The sequence below is a fragment of the Pseudochaenichthys georgianus genome, chromosome 16, assembly GCF_902827115.2.
Source record: "Pseudochaenichthys georgianus chromosome 16, fPseGeo1.2, whole genome shotgun sequence".
NCBI classification, from domain to species: Eukaryota; Metazoa; Chordata; class Actinopteri; order Perciformes; family Channichthyidae; genus Pseudochaenichthys; species Pseudochaenichthys georgianus.
In genome coordinates this window covers 34,671,420-34,692,422 of record NC_047518.2, presented here as the reverse complement: position 1 = coordinate 34,692,422, position 21,003 = coordinate 34,671,420, and the positions used below count along the sequence as shown (strand labels likewise).

The following is a 21,003-nucleotide window of genomic DNA, read 5'->3' as shown; positions in this document are numbered from 1 at the left end:
TGCACATAAAATGAAATCCCAAAGTTTCTCTCCTACACACTCCCCCCCTGCTCAATTTGACTGTGGTTAACTTTTGTAACATAGTGACGTCACTATGTTACACTCACGCTTCCATTGGCTAGCGCACCAACACATTGTACTTCATAGGCTAAGGGGCGGGACATCTCTAAGTGGTTGACCAATCACAACAGAGTCAACCGGCTTACCTTTCAGAGAGCAGACTTGGTTCTGGTTTCAGACAGAGGGTGAAAAGAGGTGCTGCAGCACAAAAATTAACCTCAAAATGAGCATAATAGCGCCTCTTCAAATGTTTACATATGCCCCTTGTTTGAGTGGAATACATTGTATATTGTATATTAAATTTGATATAGCTACAATATCTTGTTTAATATGTGGTCTGAACTGCCGCCATCTTTACATTTACACGTTTGATTATGTTTTCCCTTTTGGCCAGCAGGTGAAATACGTGCAGCCTACATTTGAACTAAGGTCAGAACAAAAGTATTTTTGTTTGTGATCCTAAAGTTCTTGTCTTGGGGCATTGTCTCAAAACTGGGAGACAATGAATAGTGAGGTAGTATTTCCACTCTTATAGACGTCTAATTTCAAATGTTTTGCGTGTAAGACAAAACAATGACAAAGTGTTTCAATGCACTAGTATTTTCAGACTGCTCTGTATATGTTTTTGTGTGTGTGTGTTTTCCACAGACTATTTCCCACACTCTAGCCTCCAGCAGGCGTGGCAGTTGTATGCATCTGAAACAGACAGTGTGATCATGTGTACATCTCTTCACCCACAGGTTGGTTTCCAGATGGGACGGCTGCTGTAAGTGAGTGAGTCACCGTGTGTGTGGAGACGCAGTCGTCATACCTGAGTGCTACCAGACATGTCTGTCTGTCTTTGAGGGTTTTTATGTGAGAGATGTCTGTGTGAGGTTCAAACTGACATATCACCTTTCATGTTTTCCAAACGTTCACCTGTAAATCTTCACTTCTGATCTCAGATCCTTACAGACAAAACAAGCCGGTGGCCGACGATGATTATACGACACCTGAGGGTCAATTTGTATGCACGTTTTTCACTGACTGATTCGTGAGCTTAGCAACTCTTAGACTTTGAGCTGTAATCTTGAAGAAAACTCTTTCCCAAACGGCACAGCCCGGTCACTTTGGCTGCGTAATTTATGACTTCAGTTAGCCAAGGAGTCACAAAGGGACACACTCTGGAAAGACTGCTTCAACGTACAACATAATCACATGGTAGTTTGACCTGATTTCATCGTTCAGCACATGTTTGTGTTTTTACTTTTGTGTGTCTAATTAAAGCTTCTATTTATATTACAAATCTAATTGTTTTAAAAGTGTGTGTATTCAATAACATGTTTTTTTACGTAAAAACTGTGATGTCAAAGGTTTAAACAGAGCCGCTACACCTTGCTACAAGTGTAGTATTAACCTTTACTAAGTATTATTGCCATAAATCATCATAATTACAAAGGTTATCCCACCACAATGACAATACTGGATACAAACAGATTAGATGTGTTATCTTCTCAAAGCAACTCCTGTTCAGATGAACCAGCAGAGCGAAAGAAAAGCATTGTGGGTTAAGTGCAACAATTAACGCAGGCTCACACAGGGCCGCTTTTGTTTGAAGTAATTACAGCGTGTGGGACAGAGCCCGGGGCTAGGTGTGAAGCCGTTTAGTCATCGCTGTACATCAGCAGAAAAAAAAGAAAGTACCGTGTCTCAGTGTTTCCCGTGACGGGGAGGGGGGGGTGTTTGTGCTACAGAGAGCCAAAAGTGAGCCAAATGGCAAAGGCCACAGGATCACAGAGACAGGGTGACACACACACCTGTTTGAAAAGAATACAAGTGAGACAAGGGTCAGACACTGTGGAGGCTGTGTGTGAACGAGTGTTCGTGAGAAAGCTAGATGTTTTAGGGGGTTTCAAGAGTGGACAATTGAGCATAAAACTAATTTCAGATAAGAAATCATATTTGTTTGCCTGTAGTAGGTGACAGATATTAATGACAGTAAAATATTTGATAAAAAAGTCGGTACCACTTTACAATAAGACTACCCTTATAAAGGGTTTACGAATAGTTTGTAATTCATTTATTAATTAGGTTGTGAACACCTTATAAATCATTAATAAGCTTTTATAAGACATGAGAGAAACAGGGCAACTGTGACCGGTTGCTTGCCAAATAGTGAGCCCACATTTATCTGTACTGCTAAGCCTTATTAGAAAAGATCGTAACTCATTAATAATACATGGGAATGTGTTTTACACTTTACAATAAGGCTCCCTTTTGGCAACTTATGTTAGTAACTCATAAATAAATGGTCATAACGAGATGCCAAGAAACATCAATATGGAAGGGGGGGAATCAACTCAGTGAACAACAGATACCAAGGATGCTGGCTGATGAAGAAGACGAAGTAAGCTAGGTAGCCAATATAAGGCTTAGTCATCTTGCCAAATAGTGAACCTGTGTTGATGTTTGAAAACTATTTTAGAACTGGTTTATAAATGGTTCTTAATGATTGATAAAGTGTTTAAAACCTACAAGTCTGTCATTTATAACTTTGTTAACCCTGATAGCTCATGCATGCTACGTTTACAAGCCTAGCCACACTATTTCCTGTCTCGGATGCTTTTTTGGCCACAACTGACCACCATCAATTCAGTGAAAATAGAGTTGAGATTCACACAGTACTGAGATAAAGTCATATCTGGCGGGTTGAATAAAAACACCTGCGGGGATGGAACTTTGCGATAGGGACACTTCACAAAAACAGGCTGAAAGTAACCTCAAAGAAGATGTTTGGTCACTTGGTAAATATAAAACAGATGGAAATCATTAGGAACCCTGAATATAACATTAAATTATGAATCTCCATCCAGAAAGTATTGCCCCTTGAGGGTAAACTTGATTATCTGGTGTGCCAAAAAAAGCAATAACTCATTAGATGCTCTTCAAAGCAGCTCCAATTGATATTTGTGTGGATTAAATTAGATGTGTTGCTCCTATGGGATAAACCAAAAGAGAATTAAAGACACACATACTCTACAGTTCTCCTCACCTCTATGAAGTGTTTCAGCACCTTTAAAAACGAATCCGATTTAGCATTGTACTCCTTTTACACTTGTATACATCATGTTTACAATTGAGAAAATATAGTACAAGCATCTGAAAAGCTGCTGAGTGTGCTTGTTTTCAGTTTTACTTTTTCAGTCAGTAAGTAAGTAAAGAAATATTTTAAATGTGACTCAAGACTTTTCTTCCACCCCCCTGCACAACTGCCAACCACAAAGTTCAGTTCCTGATGCTTTCATGCTCTACAAACCCCATTTCCACTGAGTGTTGCTTTCATGTCATATACATCTGCAATATGGACCCCAGCAGCACTGCACACAAGCATCAAATAGTGAGCAGCCTTCACCCCAAACACATCACTCTTAAGATTAAAATCATGCATTTGTGGGATACATTTGCCCCCTCTATTTTATGGTCTCTGTACACAGAAACTGGGCGAGTTATATAAATATATCCAAAAAGCTGAACATGTCACAGAGTTGTGAGTGAGGGGGAGATCTGCTCTGATACAGACTGACAACTGTGGAAGTCTGGACCAAACTACTGAGACTCTCTGAGCTCCGCATGCAGGATCCACGGTGACAGCCCTGAAATCTGACTGACACTGGAAGCACATGGAAATAATGAAGGCCGGTCAGTTAAAAAAAAGCATTGGGTGCATTTGCTCGCATAATCTTCACCTTTTATTAGGATGTACGGTCAAATTCAAAGGGAAAATGTCAACAAAGGCCCCCGTAAATGATAGGAAACATTGTATCTGAGGAAACATGGAGCAGTTAGAGAGGAAGTGGGAGTAGATTAGAGGAAAAACAGGAAATAAAGGAGGTTTAAAGAGAGATCAGAGTATAAATACCATCATATCTTTGGCTCTTAGTAGGGGATGGCTTTAGTGGGAGAGACACAGGCCGTAAAACAAGATACAAGAATAGAGCAGACACATGTTTTACAGTCAGAAGGTAAAGGGAGCCCCCTGCTGGTTAGAGGAATAACTGACTGGGTCAAATCTGCCTCGTGTCGATTTTGTCACAATTTAAATGTTGCTTTAAAAGTTCCAACTCAAACAAAAACCCCGAAATGGCTATCTTAAAATCCATCTTAACGGAAAATCAAATTGTATTGATGACTGTATGTAAATGATGCACAAACTGTTTAAAAAAAGACTGTGTTTGCAGGAAGCTTCTCTCACCCACTCCTCCTTTATAGCTTGAAGAGTCAATCAGCACAGGTCCAACCCATGTGTCCATCAGAGTCTCTGGGGCTGTACTGACTGAAAACACCTGGAAATACTGGTCATGTTACATGCCCCTGTGGATGTTCATGTTTCACTTAATGTTAGATTTCCCCTTTTTGGGAAAACTAATGCTAATGCTGCTTCTTGACTCATGGAAATAATGTGTAGTTTCTTTTTTTTTAACAAAAGTTCAAACTTAACAGTAAAACAATCATCAATCAGGACAAGATATGTAGTGCCTCACATGTGTGACATGGCTGGTTTGTATTCGTCAAGTTGTCTTGATTTTTTCAAGAAAGCAATTTGCTAGAATGAACTCTAATTAGTGTTAGTGTTAAGAAAAACATACACATACCTGATGGGATAAAGCTTTTCTGTTCCAGTATCCATGCTACTCAATACAAAATTAACAGAAACAGTTTATGTTGGTTATTTTATGTAAAGTATGTCAAAAGCAGAATGCCACAAATATCAGGATGTCCTACTACATCCAATATCAAAATACCATATTAGTATGGTTGGCTCACCATGCTGTCCTGCTGCTAAAAATACTTTCACTTTTTCTGGGAAAAGGGTTGATATTTTCATCCTGTTTTGCAGAAGAAAGAACATTTGCTCAATCATGACTGGTGAGAACTCTTAGTGCAGTAGTCTTTATTAAATATACGATTAATCAAAACAACAGAATAAGACAAAAACAAAATCTGAAATAAACAAGTTTTCTTTCATGTCACAAAATCAGGAATGTAAAGAGCTCACACTGCACAGTCTCAGTCAAGATCAGAAAAGAAAGTCATCAAGTCACCTGACATTATCTCACCACACGCACACATTCATATTTCACACATTGCGTATAAATGCAGCACGTTTCCCCTTCCTGTTATCCGAGGAGAGAGAAATGCTTAAATGATGTAATAGTTTTGTCGCACTGCCAAATCTCTTCACTGAAAGCCCTGCCCTCTGTGCAGGTTAAGTGAGATAATCCTCAACTAATCCAGCTATCGCTGCCTTTAATCTTTTAATCCGGTTTTTGCTAAACTACAGATTAGATCAAATTTGCTGACAGGTGTGAAGGCACCTTTTTGTGGTTTAAAAAGCACTTTGGGGAAGAAGATATGTCCATACAACCTCACTAAAGCAGGCTGTAACGTGCAGACCAGGTACTACACTTAAATTATTTGTTGTATTCTCTAAACATGTTACACTGCGTCATGCTGTGCCTCAAACTGGTGAAGAGACAACTATAAACTCAGCAGATATGCATCGTACATCCACCTCATCTCAGAGAAATAATAGATTATTATCAATTTGTGTAACCTTTTCAGTTCTAACATGTGTAGAAGTCCTCTTTGTGAAATAAAGTCATTATATTCTGATAGTATCGTAGAATAATGAACACCTTTTTGTCTCCCTTGAGATTTTAATATCAGGTTTAAAATGTGATCTTTGCTTTCTCTTGAAAATGTTATTCAAACTATGTGTGGGCTCAGAGCATGTGGGCTAAAATATAATCAAGGAAATGTTTTTAAACACATTGTTTTTGTTCATTGTGATGTGGTTAGGAGACGGTGCATAATTCAAAAGCTCAGAATGAAAGGGACTTTTACAATAGCTGTAGAGTTAGTTACAGGACATCCTGTGTAACATATAGCCTCCCCCTAAACTTCCTCTATCATATTGTTTATACTCTCCAGATTCCTTCACCAGGAACAGCTAGTTGCTCTTGGTCTTCATCTCTGCCAGTTTGCTGGTGACAAAGTTCCACTTGAAGGATGCGTCCTCGCTCCCTCCTCCGAGCGACACGTATTTGGAGAAGCTGTTGCTGCTCCTCCCTCCTTCTACCCCATCTCCTCCCTCTTCGCTCTCCTCTCCCTGAGGGGTCTGCCCATCCTGGCTGATCTCTCCTCCGGCCTCGGTCACCTCCTCCTCACCCTGAGCTGCTGCTCTCTCATTGGCAGCGGCCGCGGCAGCAGCCTCCGCCTGCTTCTTGGCAGCCCAGTTGGAGGCAAAGCTATCCCAGAATGCCGAGCGCTTTGTGGGGCGAGGAGGCTCCTCCGGCCTGATTGCAAGTGGACTGAGGATTCAGAGGAAGCAGCAGGATTAATTTTAGGAGTCAGTCAGAAATAGTGGGGCAACATGTCCTATAATTCAACATTATAAACTAGTTTTCTGATTTCCTTTTAGTACTGATTAGTTAGACTGAGGTAGATTCCAGTTTAAAGCAATCCACAATTTGAATTGTTCTGAAAATAGAAACAACATATATATGCTGGAAAACATACTGGTTCAAAATCAGGTCTGAATGCAGTTTTTGCGTTCTCAAAATGTGAAAAAAATATCTGCACTTCCATTCAAAGAGTTAGAGGAGAAGATCAATATTAGCTTAGCTTAGCATTAGCACTGGAAATGGGGCAACACAGCTAGCCGTACTTTGTCCAAGGTAACAAAAGCACCCTACCGGCACCTCTGAACCACAACCTGTCATTATTTATATTACATTAGTGAGCTTTAGAGGTGCTAGTCAACAAACTGTGTTACCTTTGGAAAGAGCATGCTTGCTTTTTGTCCCAGTTTCAAGTATTTATGCTTTATGCTAAGCTTAAACATTATTTGGGCTACTCTCAAGTACAGTAAAATAAAAATATGAAAAGACAAACCTACACGTCATACACAGATACTACCTTAAAAAATACCCCTTATTTCCAGGATCCAAAGCCCCCAGATGGCACAGGTGCAGGACTGAAACTCGAGCTGGTAGAAAGAGGACAGATGTGAACAAAGAGAGATTTCCACTCACTGGTCGGGGACTGGCGGGCTCTCCGTCTCCTCCAGAAGCTGGTGTTCATCCTCTTTGTTGAAGAGAGTTGAAAACCTGTTCCAGCTTTTAGCCCCGGCCCCCTGCATCTGAAAACACAACCAAACACAAACAGGGGTCAAAGGTCAAAGTAGATACACATTAAGGTGGTCTCATGAGATCATTTGAACAATAGTCCTAAAAGAAGAACACGCTTAACAAACACTTACAACATTGCTCATTACTGACACTGAAGTTGTGAGGTATATTGAAAATGTTACTTTATTCGTCTATAGGATTAACTTAAACACTTTTCCTGAATATAAAAATCTTACAAACATTAAGCAGCAGCTGTCTAATGTTCACACACTTTCTTTGCAAGCTGGGAAACAGCGTTGGGTCCCTCATCCTCCTGGACAGGTCCTAAGTCATTCTCCACCTCTATGACCTGCAACAGAGTAAAAAAGACTATCGGCTTTCACACCAGCGCTTTTCCCTTTCTAGCTCCGAGCGGGAGCTTTTCTGGTTCAGCTCCGGTTTCCCTTTTCTGCTCCCGCTCTGTTCACACCGCCCAGAGCTGCCGCTGCTGCGTCATGACGTCACCGTTTACGTGCCTGCTTCATAAAATCCAAACCGCGCGGAAATCCCTCACATCGACAACAACAATGGCTGATTGTATTGAAGCGCTGTTCGCTTTGGTTATCCTCTTACGAAACGAAATGGAAGGCATCGGACGACTTTACTTGGAACTTTACAAACATCACATGCCCCTGCCCCCGCCTCGGCGTAAGAGAGACGTAAGCGACGCCGCCTCTTAGCTCCGAAGCTCTTGCCTCTACCGACAATTGTTTGGAGCTGGAAGTGAACCGGATTCCGGAGCTAAGAGGCGGCGCCTCTGCGGTGTGAACAGGAAAAACCGGTACTTTTCAGGCTCCAGCTCCGAGCCGGAGCTGAAAACGCGTTGGTGTGAAAGGGGCAGATACCTGTCCACACAGCAATATCCATTTACCGTCTTGTGCCACCTAGTGCCTAATGTGGAAACTACAACCTGTAGAATACCCAGAACAAGCCCCTTAAAAGGGTACATGAAGAAAAGTGCATAAAGAGTATTGAAGAGGTAGATTGCTGGAGCCTGAACAATGGATGATATATTCAATATTTTATTATTTGGTAAATAATCCAGTGCATGATAGGTATGCTGTGTAAGGAGCATACTCATCATTTTCAATGTATTGCATTTGCCTAAAAAAGAATGCACATCAAATGAGTTATGATTGTAGATAAATATTAAGTGGAATCTTTTGACGAATAATGACATGAGGACAGCCCTAGTCTGAAGTAACAGCTGCTTGCAAAATTGTTTCATTGTTTTTGTTTAGTATTTCCACATCAGTATATGTGTGACATTAGGTCCTAGTGATACATAAGTAGTTGTGTAATATTGCACAAGTGTGCAAAGAGCAATGTCGACTTCAATAGCAGTGTTGACAACTCTGCACATTCCTACAAATGGAATATGTCTCTGCTCTGGCACTAAAGAGACTACAGTTGGAGGCAGAGTGCACGAGGCTTTGGCTATCTGTCTCTTCCTCTCCATGTCAGTCAATTAGAGGAATGCAAACTAATCCATTTGTTCAGCTCCTGTGCAGGATCGAGTTTCTGAGTCCTCCAGAGATCTGGGTCAATGCAGCGCTGTGTCTGATTCGTTGGTACCAAACCCTGATGGTTTACAGATGTCGCATTGAAAACCATTGGTGAAAGGAAAAGTCAGGTACATGCACAATAATGTAAAGTACTCCATTTGTGAGTAATCTGTTCAAATGTGTAACTGGTGAAACGATGTGTTGCAGATTTTTGCAAATCCGGCAAGTCAGATTTTTTTCTTGGTTGAAATATTGTAACTTTTATGTTCTTAGGCACACTTATTCAAACTAAGCCTCATCAAGCCAAACATATTGCAAACCACAGGATTAATCTTCATCAATGCTGTGTTTGACAGATTTCCCAACCTTAAGTATAGTCATTAAGTAAACATGACATATCATTAGTTTCCAATGATTATTTGCCTTGTAATTGTTCCTTGATGTAAAATACTTCAGTTACAAGCTATTAATTGTTGCTGTGCAAATATCTGCTACAGGATTTAACATTTGACACTGCTATACAAACACTTGATCGGCATGCACATTTTAACCAATTCAGTTGGTAAAGTCAAAATGCACCAGAGAAGTATATCGAAGGCCTAAGATCTTCTTAATGTTCCCTTTGCATAGAAAACAAATCAGCCTGCAAGATCAACTGACCCTGCATTGAATAAAAAATGACAAGGAAACAAAACCTGGTGATTTCCTGACTCCCAACAACCACGTCTACTTTCCCACAAAGTTCTGTACCTCTTCAGCCGCGTCCTCCTCATACTCAGGGTTGAAAGTCTTCAGCACTTTGCTCTTGTAAACTTTCCACACTGGATTCATACTTGCACGAATAGATACTCAGCACTCAGAGAAAGACCTGTCAAGACCTCTTTAGCCTCTGTGGTCCACCCTCCACCAAGTCTCCGCTTCCAGCTTCAGCTCGTCTCAAAAGGGCCAACTTTGACCTGTTTCCATGCGTAAAGGTTCTCAGTAGTGCAGGGAACCTTTGCAGAACCAAGGCCCGCTCTGTTTCATCTCATTTCTCCTGCTCAGATTATGTCTTAGTCTTTGAGTTGACAGCTGCTTTCGTCCCTACAGAGTGTCTGAACAGGTAGGAAGCTGTGCTGTGCATGCGCCCACACAGGTGTGTACACACACACACACACACACACACACACACACACACACACACAGACACACACATATACACACTAAATTCAACGTCACGGTTCAGAATCCCTGCCTCGGTTACCTGGAAACAGGTGTGGATTTCCACATGCATATTTCAGAGGGTCTCTTTCTCAGAGCCACAGGACCATTGTCAGCCAGTGTTGGTAGACTGGCTCGTGTCCCTGATGCACACACACATGAACACACACAGAACTGACAAGTTTATGCTAAGTTGAAAATCTTACTTGGATGATTTTTTGTAATGCAGCCACTCTTGAATGAATACAGATAAAGCCCTTCTTCTAAATGACAGGTTTACATCAAAGTTGGGTCTTAATGTTATTCAGCAGACAGAAATCACAAAGCAGAGCATTTTTCTTTAATTAATTGTATTTGTATCTTTATTTCCCTTTGAATTAACCACAGACACCTTCATAAACCTAATGCTACCTGACCACTTCCTTGCCAACCCTACTCCTCTGCTCCTATTGGCTGCAGCAGTCCAACACCAATCAGTTTCAGGTACACCTCAAAGGCTTTTTCAGTGACTGGTCGCTTGGCAACATGAGAGGGCCGGCGAGTGTTGTGTAGATAAAGAGAGATGTATACACTTTTAATGACTGATTGGGTTTCTCCAACCAACCACAACCATACACTTGAGTCCAGAAATACACACAGATTTGCACATTCAAATAAAGAAACAAATACATTTCATGTTTCATGTGACACTTGTCAATTAGATCTTTACTTGAATTACGCATTGCAGATGCTCTATATGCTCTACAATAGGAATGTGCTAGAGATTAATATGAAGTTATGCAGAGTACCCTTGATGATAATCTTGATTAGTCGGAGAAATGGGATCCATAAGCCCTGTAGCTCTCGTGTTCCTGGTGTTGGTTACCATACGGTTGGACAGTAATGAGGCTGTAAGGCTGAGCAGATCCATACGACCAGCATGCATTATGAATGTCGTTCTAAGGAAGACTCGTCTCTGCACACAGACTGATAGATACCTGTTATCTGAAGAGCAGCCCGTTTGGTTGTGGCCGTCGCAGCTCATGTTTCAGAGTGGAAAGGACACACCCCAGTATTTAACACACCACACAGCAAGGCAGAGGATTGTTATGGAGGCAGTCTGGCTCCTATAATAACCTACATAATGTGTGTGTTGTTATTTATATCAGAATCAGAATACCTTTATTAGTCCCACAGAGGGGAAATGTACGTTGTTACAGCATAAAAACAGCCACAGACAGCTTGATGTTACATATGTTACACGCATAACAAAGTATTCAAGTTAATTTTACCCCTTAAAAGAAACATTTGAAGATGCTTACTGTGGGATTTTCAAAGTAAATGGGCAGTTTAAGAGCACTATGCCAGAGAGGACTTTTGCATCAAAACGAGATATGTTAATAGTTCACAAGATCCCTTACTTGGTAAGTGTAAAGATGCATCTCAATGTTTTTATCAGTGGAGGTAGTAAATGGATCTTCTTCTTTAGTTAAACTATTAGCAATAAGGAATCAAAGTACTCGGTATGCAGAATAGCCCCTGTCAGTGCACTACATGATTGAATATTTCGTATTATTTAATAATAGTTGTCATGCTTGTACGTAGCATGTTGCTGCCAGTCGAGTGGAGCTCATTTCATTATTTTATATTTTATATACTGTTGGAATGTTTCTTCCCTGAATATTTTTATCAATTTCATCTACTTATATATATTTTTTATAAATAACTCACTTGATGTTTTCCCGATAAAACTCAAATGTTACTCTTAAAAAACTAAGGAGTAACATTACAACTACTAACAACTTGATATACACAGTTACAGGTTAGGCTTAGATTACCACTAGAGGGCTCAAGAGTCCTTCACAGTGTTCAACATCTGGTTTTGTATGCTGTGAGGAAGCAGTCCTTTCTGATATTCCTGATTTGCAGTCATTATTAACATGATCTTATTATCACGTCACAATCTGCCAATGCTGTTGGAAAACAATTACAAATGATGTTATAATCCTAATGATTAGACAATAATATGAACAATACATAACGGAAAAAAGCTGTTGTATCAAACAGATCTTATTTAAAGGAAATGTAAAGCTTAATAAAAGAAACAATGGTCTTTTTAGAGCTTATTGATCAAGTAAACTTTACTTCATGGTTTGAAAATATACTGTATTGATGTAGTGGCTGATTTAAATTTAAATTAAGTAATCTTAAGGCTTTTTTGTTTTAAAGTTTCCATGCAATGTGTGTCTTTGTTTCAGTCCAAAGGCCTTTGTGAATGTGAGTCAATACATTCGTGTTGCACGATCCATATCTTGATATTATCTGTACATAAACCAACAATTCACTTGAATATTTGCTTGAGCATTTGCATATTAACCCTTTTCGCTTGTCCCTCCCCACGGCAGGTGAAAGTGCACTCTGAATTGAGTTAAAACACATTCTCAATGCTTCCTCTGCATGACTGTTAATCACACCTGTTGAGATAGAAACTGGGAATGATGACAAACCAATAAGGACTCCTATGTGGGGCTTACTTGTGTTGAGATGAACGAGCATGTCCTTCACCCCCATTAACACGACCCTCATCCCATGCTTCTGTCTGAGCATCCATATACAGTATGTCTGTGCATCTGAATGCAGGTCATGTGTCCTTTTTTGGTGTTGTTATTACCCTTGCCTCCTTTTGTTACCACCAGGGGGTGACATTGAAACCTCCTATGCTCCAGTGTTGTGCTTCAGAGATAAGGAACAGGGTGTACAGGACACACAGTGCCAACGCATCGTGTTTATCATACATGCCCACATACCACAGTGTCAACATGTAGGCCGGTTCAAAGTCACCTGAGAGTTCGACAACTCCTAAAGGTCCTCTGAGGAGCACCAGCATTGCAATCTCTTTAAGACTATATAAGGTCATGTGAATGTAAAGCACAGAGCGGTGTTGATTATTCCTTTGCCATGCAGAGCGACTACTAACAGAATGACGATTTAAGTGAAAGCTAATCCTGAAGGCTGGAGAAAATCAATTCAACCTCCTTTGTCCAAGCACAGCGCAGCGGAGAGCACCGTGGGGGGGGGGGGGGGGGGTGATGGGTGGAGGGGACAAGATGAGTTCTCAGCTGACCCCTCACTAAGACAAGCACACACACACACACACACACACACACACACACACACACACACACACACACACACACACACACACACTCAATTCCCGTCCATTCTCAAAGGAAACCTGTTGGTAGTGTTTTTGATCCTTTTGCTTCCCTAAAAGTAGCAAAAAATAGGTCAAAATAAATTGCTGCATTATAAGTCCTGCATTTGTACTTTTATGTTAGGTCATTTATGTTCAAATTATTCATCGGATAATACTCTCTGAACATTGGTTTTGAGTGTAAAATGTTACTCTCCAAAGTATAATAGAGCGAGTAGTCCAAAATGTGCTTGAATAAACATATGTAGTTACTTTCTGTCACTGCATTTAGTTTCTATGAACAAACAATGATGGCTTACAAAATACCAGTAAGTCGTCATCTGAGTGAAGTGAACATGCACCACAGGAGCTCTATAAACACTCAGAGGTCAGTGCAGGTGAACCACATGACACTCCTCCATTACAAATCACACTCATTGCCAATTTGGTGTTGAGGAACAACTCACATCTGTGGTTGTCCTTCTTCTCTGCTCCCTATAGTCCAGTCAGCCCCCTCCTCCCGCTCATGTCCACTGGTTTCCAAGTAACGTCCGTCCATTTAAGAGCCTGTTCATTGGCCTCCTGTGGCGACTTGGATTGGAAGAAGATATTCCATTTTAGGGATGGACTTTATAAAAGCTGATGCATGTGTAAATACATTCAGAACAGAATGTTACCACTCCAAAATAGACGTGAATATTACGACAGAGCCACGGAAGATAAAAACTGGTGGTCTTCCAACACTGTAAGCCATGATAAATGAATGAAGAGCATGCTGACCTTTGCTCTACTCACACTGCTGCGATCCTGTCAGAAAAACCTGAAAGATATACTGTGGTGTTGAAGGTCAAGGCATATGTGACTCAACATTTTAGGTTTACTTTCATCTATAACTGGTCGGTCAGATTTTCGACACAGAGGAATTTCAGTAGGCCTCTGTAAATCAGTAGATCCAGGGCCGCCGCTTGCAGACAGACAAGGCAGGCAACTGCTTGGCCCCAGACCAGTAAGGGGCCCCCGAGGGGCGACACATCTTTAAAATGATATCAGTGTCGTTTTTTTAATGCAAAATTCAGAACAACAAATTATACAAAAAATACAATTAAACAGACATCATACATTGCCATAAGCCTTCATCAAATTCAGTTAATCTACAATAGTGGGGACCCCATTATTATAGTAGATGAACTGAATTTGAGGAGTTCAAGTATCTCGGGGTCTTGTTCTCGAGTGAGGGAACAATGGAGCGTGAGATGGGCCGGAGAATCGGAGCAGCGGGAGCGGTACTGCAGTCGCTTTACCGCACCGTTGTGACGAAAAGGGAGCTGAGCCAGAAGGCAAAGCTCTCTGTCTACCGGGCCATTTTCGTTCCTACCCTCACCTATGGTCATGAAGGATGGGTCATGACCGAAAGAACGAGATCGCGGATACAAGCGGCCGAGATGGGTTTCCTCCGCCGGGTGGCTGGTGTCTCCCTTAGGGATAAGGTGAGAAGTTCGGTCATCAGGGAGGGACTCGGAGTTGAGCCGCTCCTCCTTCGCGTCGAAAGGAGCCAGTTGAGGTGGTTCGGGCACCTAGTTAGGATGCCACCTGGGCGCCTCCCTAGGGAGGTGTTCCAGGCACGTCCAGCTGGGAAGAGACCAAGGGGTAGATCTAGGACCAGGTGGAGGGATTATATCTCTTCGCTGGCCTGGGAGCGCTTTGGGATCCCCCAGTCAGAGCTGGTTGATGTCGCCAGGGAAAAGAAAGTTTGGGGCTCTGCTGGAACTGCTACCCCCGCGACCCGACCACGGATAAGCAGGAGAAGATGGATGGATGGATGGATGGATGGATGGATGGATGGAGTTAACCTAGCAGAACAGTATCTGCTCTGCTGGCCGTGACAGTACCAAGTCAAGTGTGCGCAGCCGGGTCGGTACAACGCCGTTGACCTATTAGCTTAGTTTAGCTAGCTGGCTGAAAGAACGTTTATAGAAATTACAGTTGCCGTTGACGTGTTAGCTTAGTTTAGCTAGCCGGATGAATGTAGGAGCAAACACAGTGGTGGTGGCTTAAAGCCCACCTCCGCTCCGCGCCGTCCGTTAGATGAGCCTGGTCAGATTAATAAGAGAAGGAGTTCAAAACACCGGAATAAAAGTTATAACAATAATCTGATTTTAATGGTAAAAAAACACCAATACAAGTTACAGAGTACTCTGGACTCCCAGTTCTACTGCCGTGCGATACAGATATCAGGACCAGCCAGTCAGAAACAGGGGGCATTTTGCATGAATCAACAACAGTATACATAGACATATTTGGGGCGGAGTTGTGTCGGCTCTTCCGTCCCATTTTAGCGAATCAGAGAGTCCGTGGGGAGGAGTTGTGGCGGCTGCTCACTCCCCTAGGTGTTATTTACTGGTTGGATTCACTTTGGGTCGGGCCCAATACAGCGAATCAGAGTTCTGGGAAAAAGTATTTTTCTTCTGAGGCACTAGGCTTGTTTGAGACAAGCCAAACCTGCACAGACCTGCGCAATTTCGATCAACGTCTTGCTAGTGCATTGCATGAGGTTAGTCATTTTGTCCGACTTGCTCTGGAGGCTCGCCTACATGAGACGTTGAAATCTCGCGGGACGAGAGCGAGGCGCGGCGAGGCGGCGCAGTTCATCTCCATGGGCTGCGGAAGCGAAATGCTTGATGGGAAACGACTCGCTGGTATCTCGAGCTGAGCGCTCATTGGTGGTTTTTACCACGTGCTGGTGATGAAACTCTCCAATTGGCTGGCAAAAGTTTGTTGTTGTTTTGTGTCAGTTTTACGTCGCACCCTCCATTAACATTTTTCATAATTGTTCCACAATGTTTATCATCATGAAATTAATATCTATATATGTTATACTATACTTGCACTGCTTACCGTTTTCATACTTTATATATCTTAGCATATTCATACAAACTGTTCATACTGCTCACAGGCTGATATCTAGTGTATTCATTCCCCTCACTGTTTATTCATCATTCAATTCATTCTATATTTTATTCTGTCTATTGTGTACATTACTTTTGACTTTACTGCTTGTTGAACCTGGTTAGAAACTAAACTGTATTTCGTTGTCTCCTGTAATCTGTACAATAACAATAAAGTTTAATCTAATCTTGAGCAGGAACAAATGTATTTACTTAGTACCAGGGGCGTCGCCTGGGGTAGGTATCCGGGGCTTTAGCCCCGGTTGTTTTTTCTTTAGCCCCGGACAAATTCTCCCTCAATAATATAATACATTAACCTACTTTACCTATAGGACGGACGGCAGAATTGTAATTTCCCATGTTCAGTGAATGCAACACAGAGGCAAGACGACGCCACCAGACCAATCAGAGAGTTGCATGGAAATAAACGTGTTTTATTGGCTGACAGGTACGTACCTCTCCTCTGTGACAATGTTTAAACTTTAAACTGTCAGCCCCGGACGCGGAGATTCTGAAGATGGACATTAGACATTTCTTTAATAAAAAAGACGGCAATTCTCAAGTGGTGGCTCACACAACAACCCCAGAGCCACCACCTGAGCCAGGTGAACAAGGTATGTACCTGTCAGTAAACTTACAAGTTATGTCAACATGTAAGCAAAGCATAAATTATAGCTACGTTGACGTTACTTTGAATCGCGGGGGTAAGCTAAACCGTTAGCAAGTAGCTATAGCTAGCCAGATATATTAAATAAACACTTTGTCATACAATCTAAATGTTGTTGTTTTTTAGCGTTACTTGGTGATTTCAAAGAAAGCTCTCTGGGAAATGTTGACTTACTGTCTGTGTTCGACATGAAGCTAGAAGCTACCTTACAGTAGTAGTTGATCCTGAGTCCTGCCAGTTAAAGTGTTTCATAGTTAGCTTAGCTAAGCATCAACCTAGCACTGAAATATATGGATGTTATGTGACGGTATTTCTGAGAAAAAGTCAGCTGAAATGGTGGCATAGTTGCCACTGCTTTACGTGTCGACAGCATGTTTGAACGTATTTGCAGCAGTAAATGTGGCTGTCTGGCCACTGACGTTGCCATAACAACACCTGCATTTAAATGTGCAACCTCTTTTTGTGACAGATTTTGCATGAAAATATAATTCTTCTGATTGATATTTCCTATTGACAGCTAGTTTCTATGTGAACATTATGAGATGGACAGCCAGCTAACAAGCTTGTTATACAAATATTTCAGATCAAAGCTAATCCAGTGGGGCTCCTGAAAGGGGAAGGGACGCTATGCTCCCAAATATTAAGCCTTGACCCCATCTTAAAATTGATATGATCAAAAAATGATCTGCATTGTCGGAGGCCTTTTTTCCTCATCATGTCAAATTGTACAGCTTTCCTTAGTGTTGAATGCAGAAAGATGACTATATTAGAGTATTAAGTGAAAATGACTATATTAAAGTTTTAAGTGAATATATTAAGTGAATTACTCAAACTGCATTTGTATAGGAATGATTCTGTCCTATTGGCAGATAACTCTTAACAGTGATATCTACAAGAGGTTTCCAATGTACATGTAACTATTTTCAATTGGTTAGTATTACATTTTGTGACAGTGTGGTGACACTCATTTTAATGAAGACAAATGTGTGTATCTTGAAATTCATTTATTTGACAGAGCTGGAAACTGATTGACTTACATACTTGTTTGTGTTTACCCACAGTCATCACAGATGAGCCAAACAGAGTAGAGGATGAAGAAAGGAGAACAGGAGAAAGGGACACAAGAAGGAGATACAACAGACAAGAACGACAATGGAGATAACAATGAACAGGAACACCAGAACAGACACGAGTCAATGGGTAACATGACTGATTTAGGGACTGCAGATACAGGGCCAAGGCAAGTGAGACATCACTGCTTTCCATCCAGCATGTTTGGCCAGCAAAAGAGATCATTTCAACCGCAAACAGCAAGTGATGAGGGATTATTATTTCCTCCTTCCATCCCTTTTTTCTGTTTAATCTGATTACTAACAACTTCTAATAATTTGACATAGTTTATGATTTAATTGGAAAATGAAGTGTTTTTAAATAATAAACCCGTTTCTGATTCTGATTCTTTGATTTCTTTTTGACATATGGGTGTTGAGAGATGTATCATATCTCTTAATGTTGCTCTCAAAGTGCACAAGATTGATGCTTTTAACTTCAACATTTAAAAAAAATCTTCCTGGGGGACCCCAGAGGAGGTGAGTTCCCCCCAAAATAGCACTTTATCTCTGCTTATGTAACTCCGGTGTAGTGTCCCCTCGGCAACAGATCACTCAGAGCTGGTGATTACTTTCCTGCATTTCAATGGACAGCATATCAAAAGGACACGTGAGCTGCATTGCTTAAGAGATCCTCACATGCTATCTCTTTTCCAAAATAAGTGTCCAGTCAACAACAAAACATCAGTGATCGTACAGTGGTAGTATATTTTTCACAAGCAATGTGAAACATTAAACTTATATAAACTGGTGTACACATGAGGTCTATAACAAGACCAAGGCCCTGTGCAATGATCTTGATATTCCCGAAACTGTGACGCAGAGGAAGAAGCGTAGAAACATGGAAGACTTTGTAGTCGAGGCATCATGTGGAGCAATGTGAAACATTAAACATAAATAAACTGGTGTACAAAACTCACATACCTGCATTTCAATGGACAGCATAAAAGGACATGTGAGCTGGGTTCTGGTGCTCAGATTAGCTATTGATGATCATGTTGATAAATCATATAAAACAAATAGCCAATCACACAAAAAATATGTTGCTGTGACTGTGAGCATTAAACAATTAACATTAAACTAAATAAACACAACAGTACATTATTGTCCTTATAAAATAAAAACATACATTTTGTCCACCGAGATAATACAGGCACCTTACCCTCAAGAGATCCTCACCTGCTATGAGAATCTCCCACAATCCATTGCCGAAACAAAGCTAATGCAGGCACACGTTTGTGACACCAGATGGCGCAATTGTGTATGTGCGTGTGGGGAGTCTTGCAGTAGAAAATTTGACTGTAGCGCCGCCACTGTGGGCTAAGCCCCGAATGTTTCCAGGTCCAGGCGACGCCCCTGCTTAGTACATATCTGACTGACATTAACGATTAAACACATGTGTGCATTCTTTATAAATGCAAAACGAGTCAAGCCGACTCCGGAGGTGGCAGTATGCACCTTAAAGTTGTTTGCAATCCGCCAAAAGAACGAGAGAAGAAGAAGACGAAGCCGACTCCGAGCTGTCCGACTTCAGGCGAGCTTTTTGAGACCTCCCCCGGCTGCGATCGGCTATTCTCGTCTACTTTCACTCCTTTAATTTCCCAAGGAATATTTCACACAAACTCTATTCTTTTCTAAACAATCAAACATTATACACAGATATATTGGTGCCTGAGATTATATTGGCCCAGATTGAACCTTGAAAAGAATATGTGTGTGTGCTGGTGGAAGGAGGTGTATGTGTGTGTAGCAGGGTATCTGGGTCATTGAGTGTAAGTGAGAAGGTTATATATATATAGGATTACTTATAACAGTCCAACATACATGTTTACTTCAATACAGTTCAAGATAATACCTGTTTACTTTAATACAGTTTAAAACAATATCTGTTGACTTTATGAAAGAGCGTAAAAGCTAGTAATTACAGTATTAACACGTCTTCATTCATCTTTTTGGCATTGTTACTGAAATAAACATGGTCTCTGCCATTTCTACATTAACATTTCACCCGACAAGTGTACTCTAAATAACTTATTGTTAAGTTAGTGTGCTATGTGTTGAGTGTATTTTATTGTATTTTCCTTCTCTGTAGTGTACTCCTAGTGGTTTTATGATGATACTGAAAACTGTATATTTCAACCTTAGTAGCCATAGTGCAGGCTCCAGCATAATCCTCTGTATTGGAACCATGTTCACTTACATTGTCCCTTTCAAATGAAATGGAAATAGTAAACAATGAAGAATAGTGGAAGCTATCCCCAAGAACAACATTTGAAAACTGAATATGAGGAATTTGAATTATATAAAGTGAAAGCATTTTGAATTGTTAACATGTTACTGTTATAAGTTTCACTTTATTATCTATCCTCAGGATCCTTTCTTAAAGGGGACATATCATGCTATATTTGAACAATATATTGTAGGGCTATACCTATATAAAGTATATAAATATATATATTTTTTCAAAATACCAAACAGATCCTGCATTTTAGCCATGCCTCATTTCGCTCTATTTGCTCTTTCCAGCGCTGTTTTTGCAGGGGGCTGATTCTGTGAGCTGCAGCTGACCACGCCCCCTGCAGGAGAGGGGAGGTGCTTTGAGATCAGCTGCTGGGCTGTCAAAAGAGGGGGAGAAAAAGAGATCTCTGTCCTCCGTGTTTTATTCTTATAGAAGTAAGAAGAGAAGTAATGGTGTAGAAACCCTCCTTTTTACGCAGCGGTCCAGACATAGACATCAAAGGCGACACATATTCAGTTGCCAGTTACTTTGGCATTAGGGCAGGGACATCTAGATACTTTCCAAGGTTTGACATAATGAATTGTGCTACTTTTAAAGCAAGCAACGATGTTTTCAAATCTGTAATCAAAAAGCTCCTCAAAAACGCTATAGAAGCAGTTTCTGCCGTTGTTACGTTAGTTCAAACAGTAACAACGGACTATTTTTCTTAGCGGATGCATGCCAATTTAAATCAATACAACTATTTTTTAAATCAATAAAATCATTTTCTAAATCCATAAAAGCATTTCAATTAATATTGGGAGTCATATCGTTACTTTGTTGAGAATATGGCCATGTAATAACTAATGACTTGATCATTATGGGGAAAAGAACACCGACAGGCAGATCAGGAGCCCGA

The 21,003-nt window shown here is 40.9% G+C and overlaps 1 protein-coding gene across 1 annotated transcript; it reads right to left on the bottom strand.

Annotated features, from left to right (window-relative positions):
- Positions 1 to 4,962: 4,962 nt before the first annotated feature.
- Positions 4,963 to 9,604, bottom strand: LOC117460418 (uncharacterized protein C1orf232). The gene is made up of 4 exons (XM_071206163.1): positions 9,524 to 9,604; positions 7,501 to 7,578; positions 7,134 to 7,240; positions 4,963 to 6,410 (listed from the first exon to the last, which is right to left on the bottom strand). The coding sequence occupies exons 1-4, from the start codon at positions 9,602 to 9,604 to the stop codon at positions 6,050 to 6,052; spliced, it is 627 nt and encodes a 208-aa protein (XP_071062264.1). The 3' UTR covers positions 4,963 to 6,049.
- Between the last annotated feature and the right edge of the window lie 11,399 nt (positions 9,605 to 21,003).

What these genes read in the sequence shown, in the direction of transcription:
- LOC117460418 (XM_071206163.1), bottom strand. Translation starts at nt 9,604, where the DNA reads ATGAATCCAGTGTGGAAAGTTTACAAGAGCAAAGTGCTGAAGACTTTC. An exon ending in AGGAGGACGCGGCTGAAGAG is followed by an intron (nt 7,579 to 9,523) that starts GTACAGAACTTT and finishes ACTCTGTTGCAG; the next exon opens with GTCATAGAGGTGGAGAATGA. An exon ending in AGCCCGCCAGTCCCCGACCA is followed by an intron (nt 6,411 to 7,133) that starts GTGAGTGGAAAT and finishes CTGAATCCTCAG; the next exon opens with TCCACTTGCAATCAGGCCGG.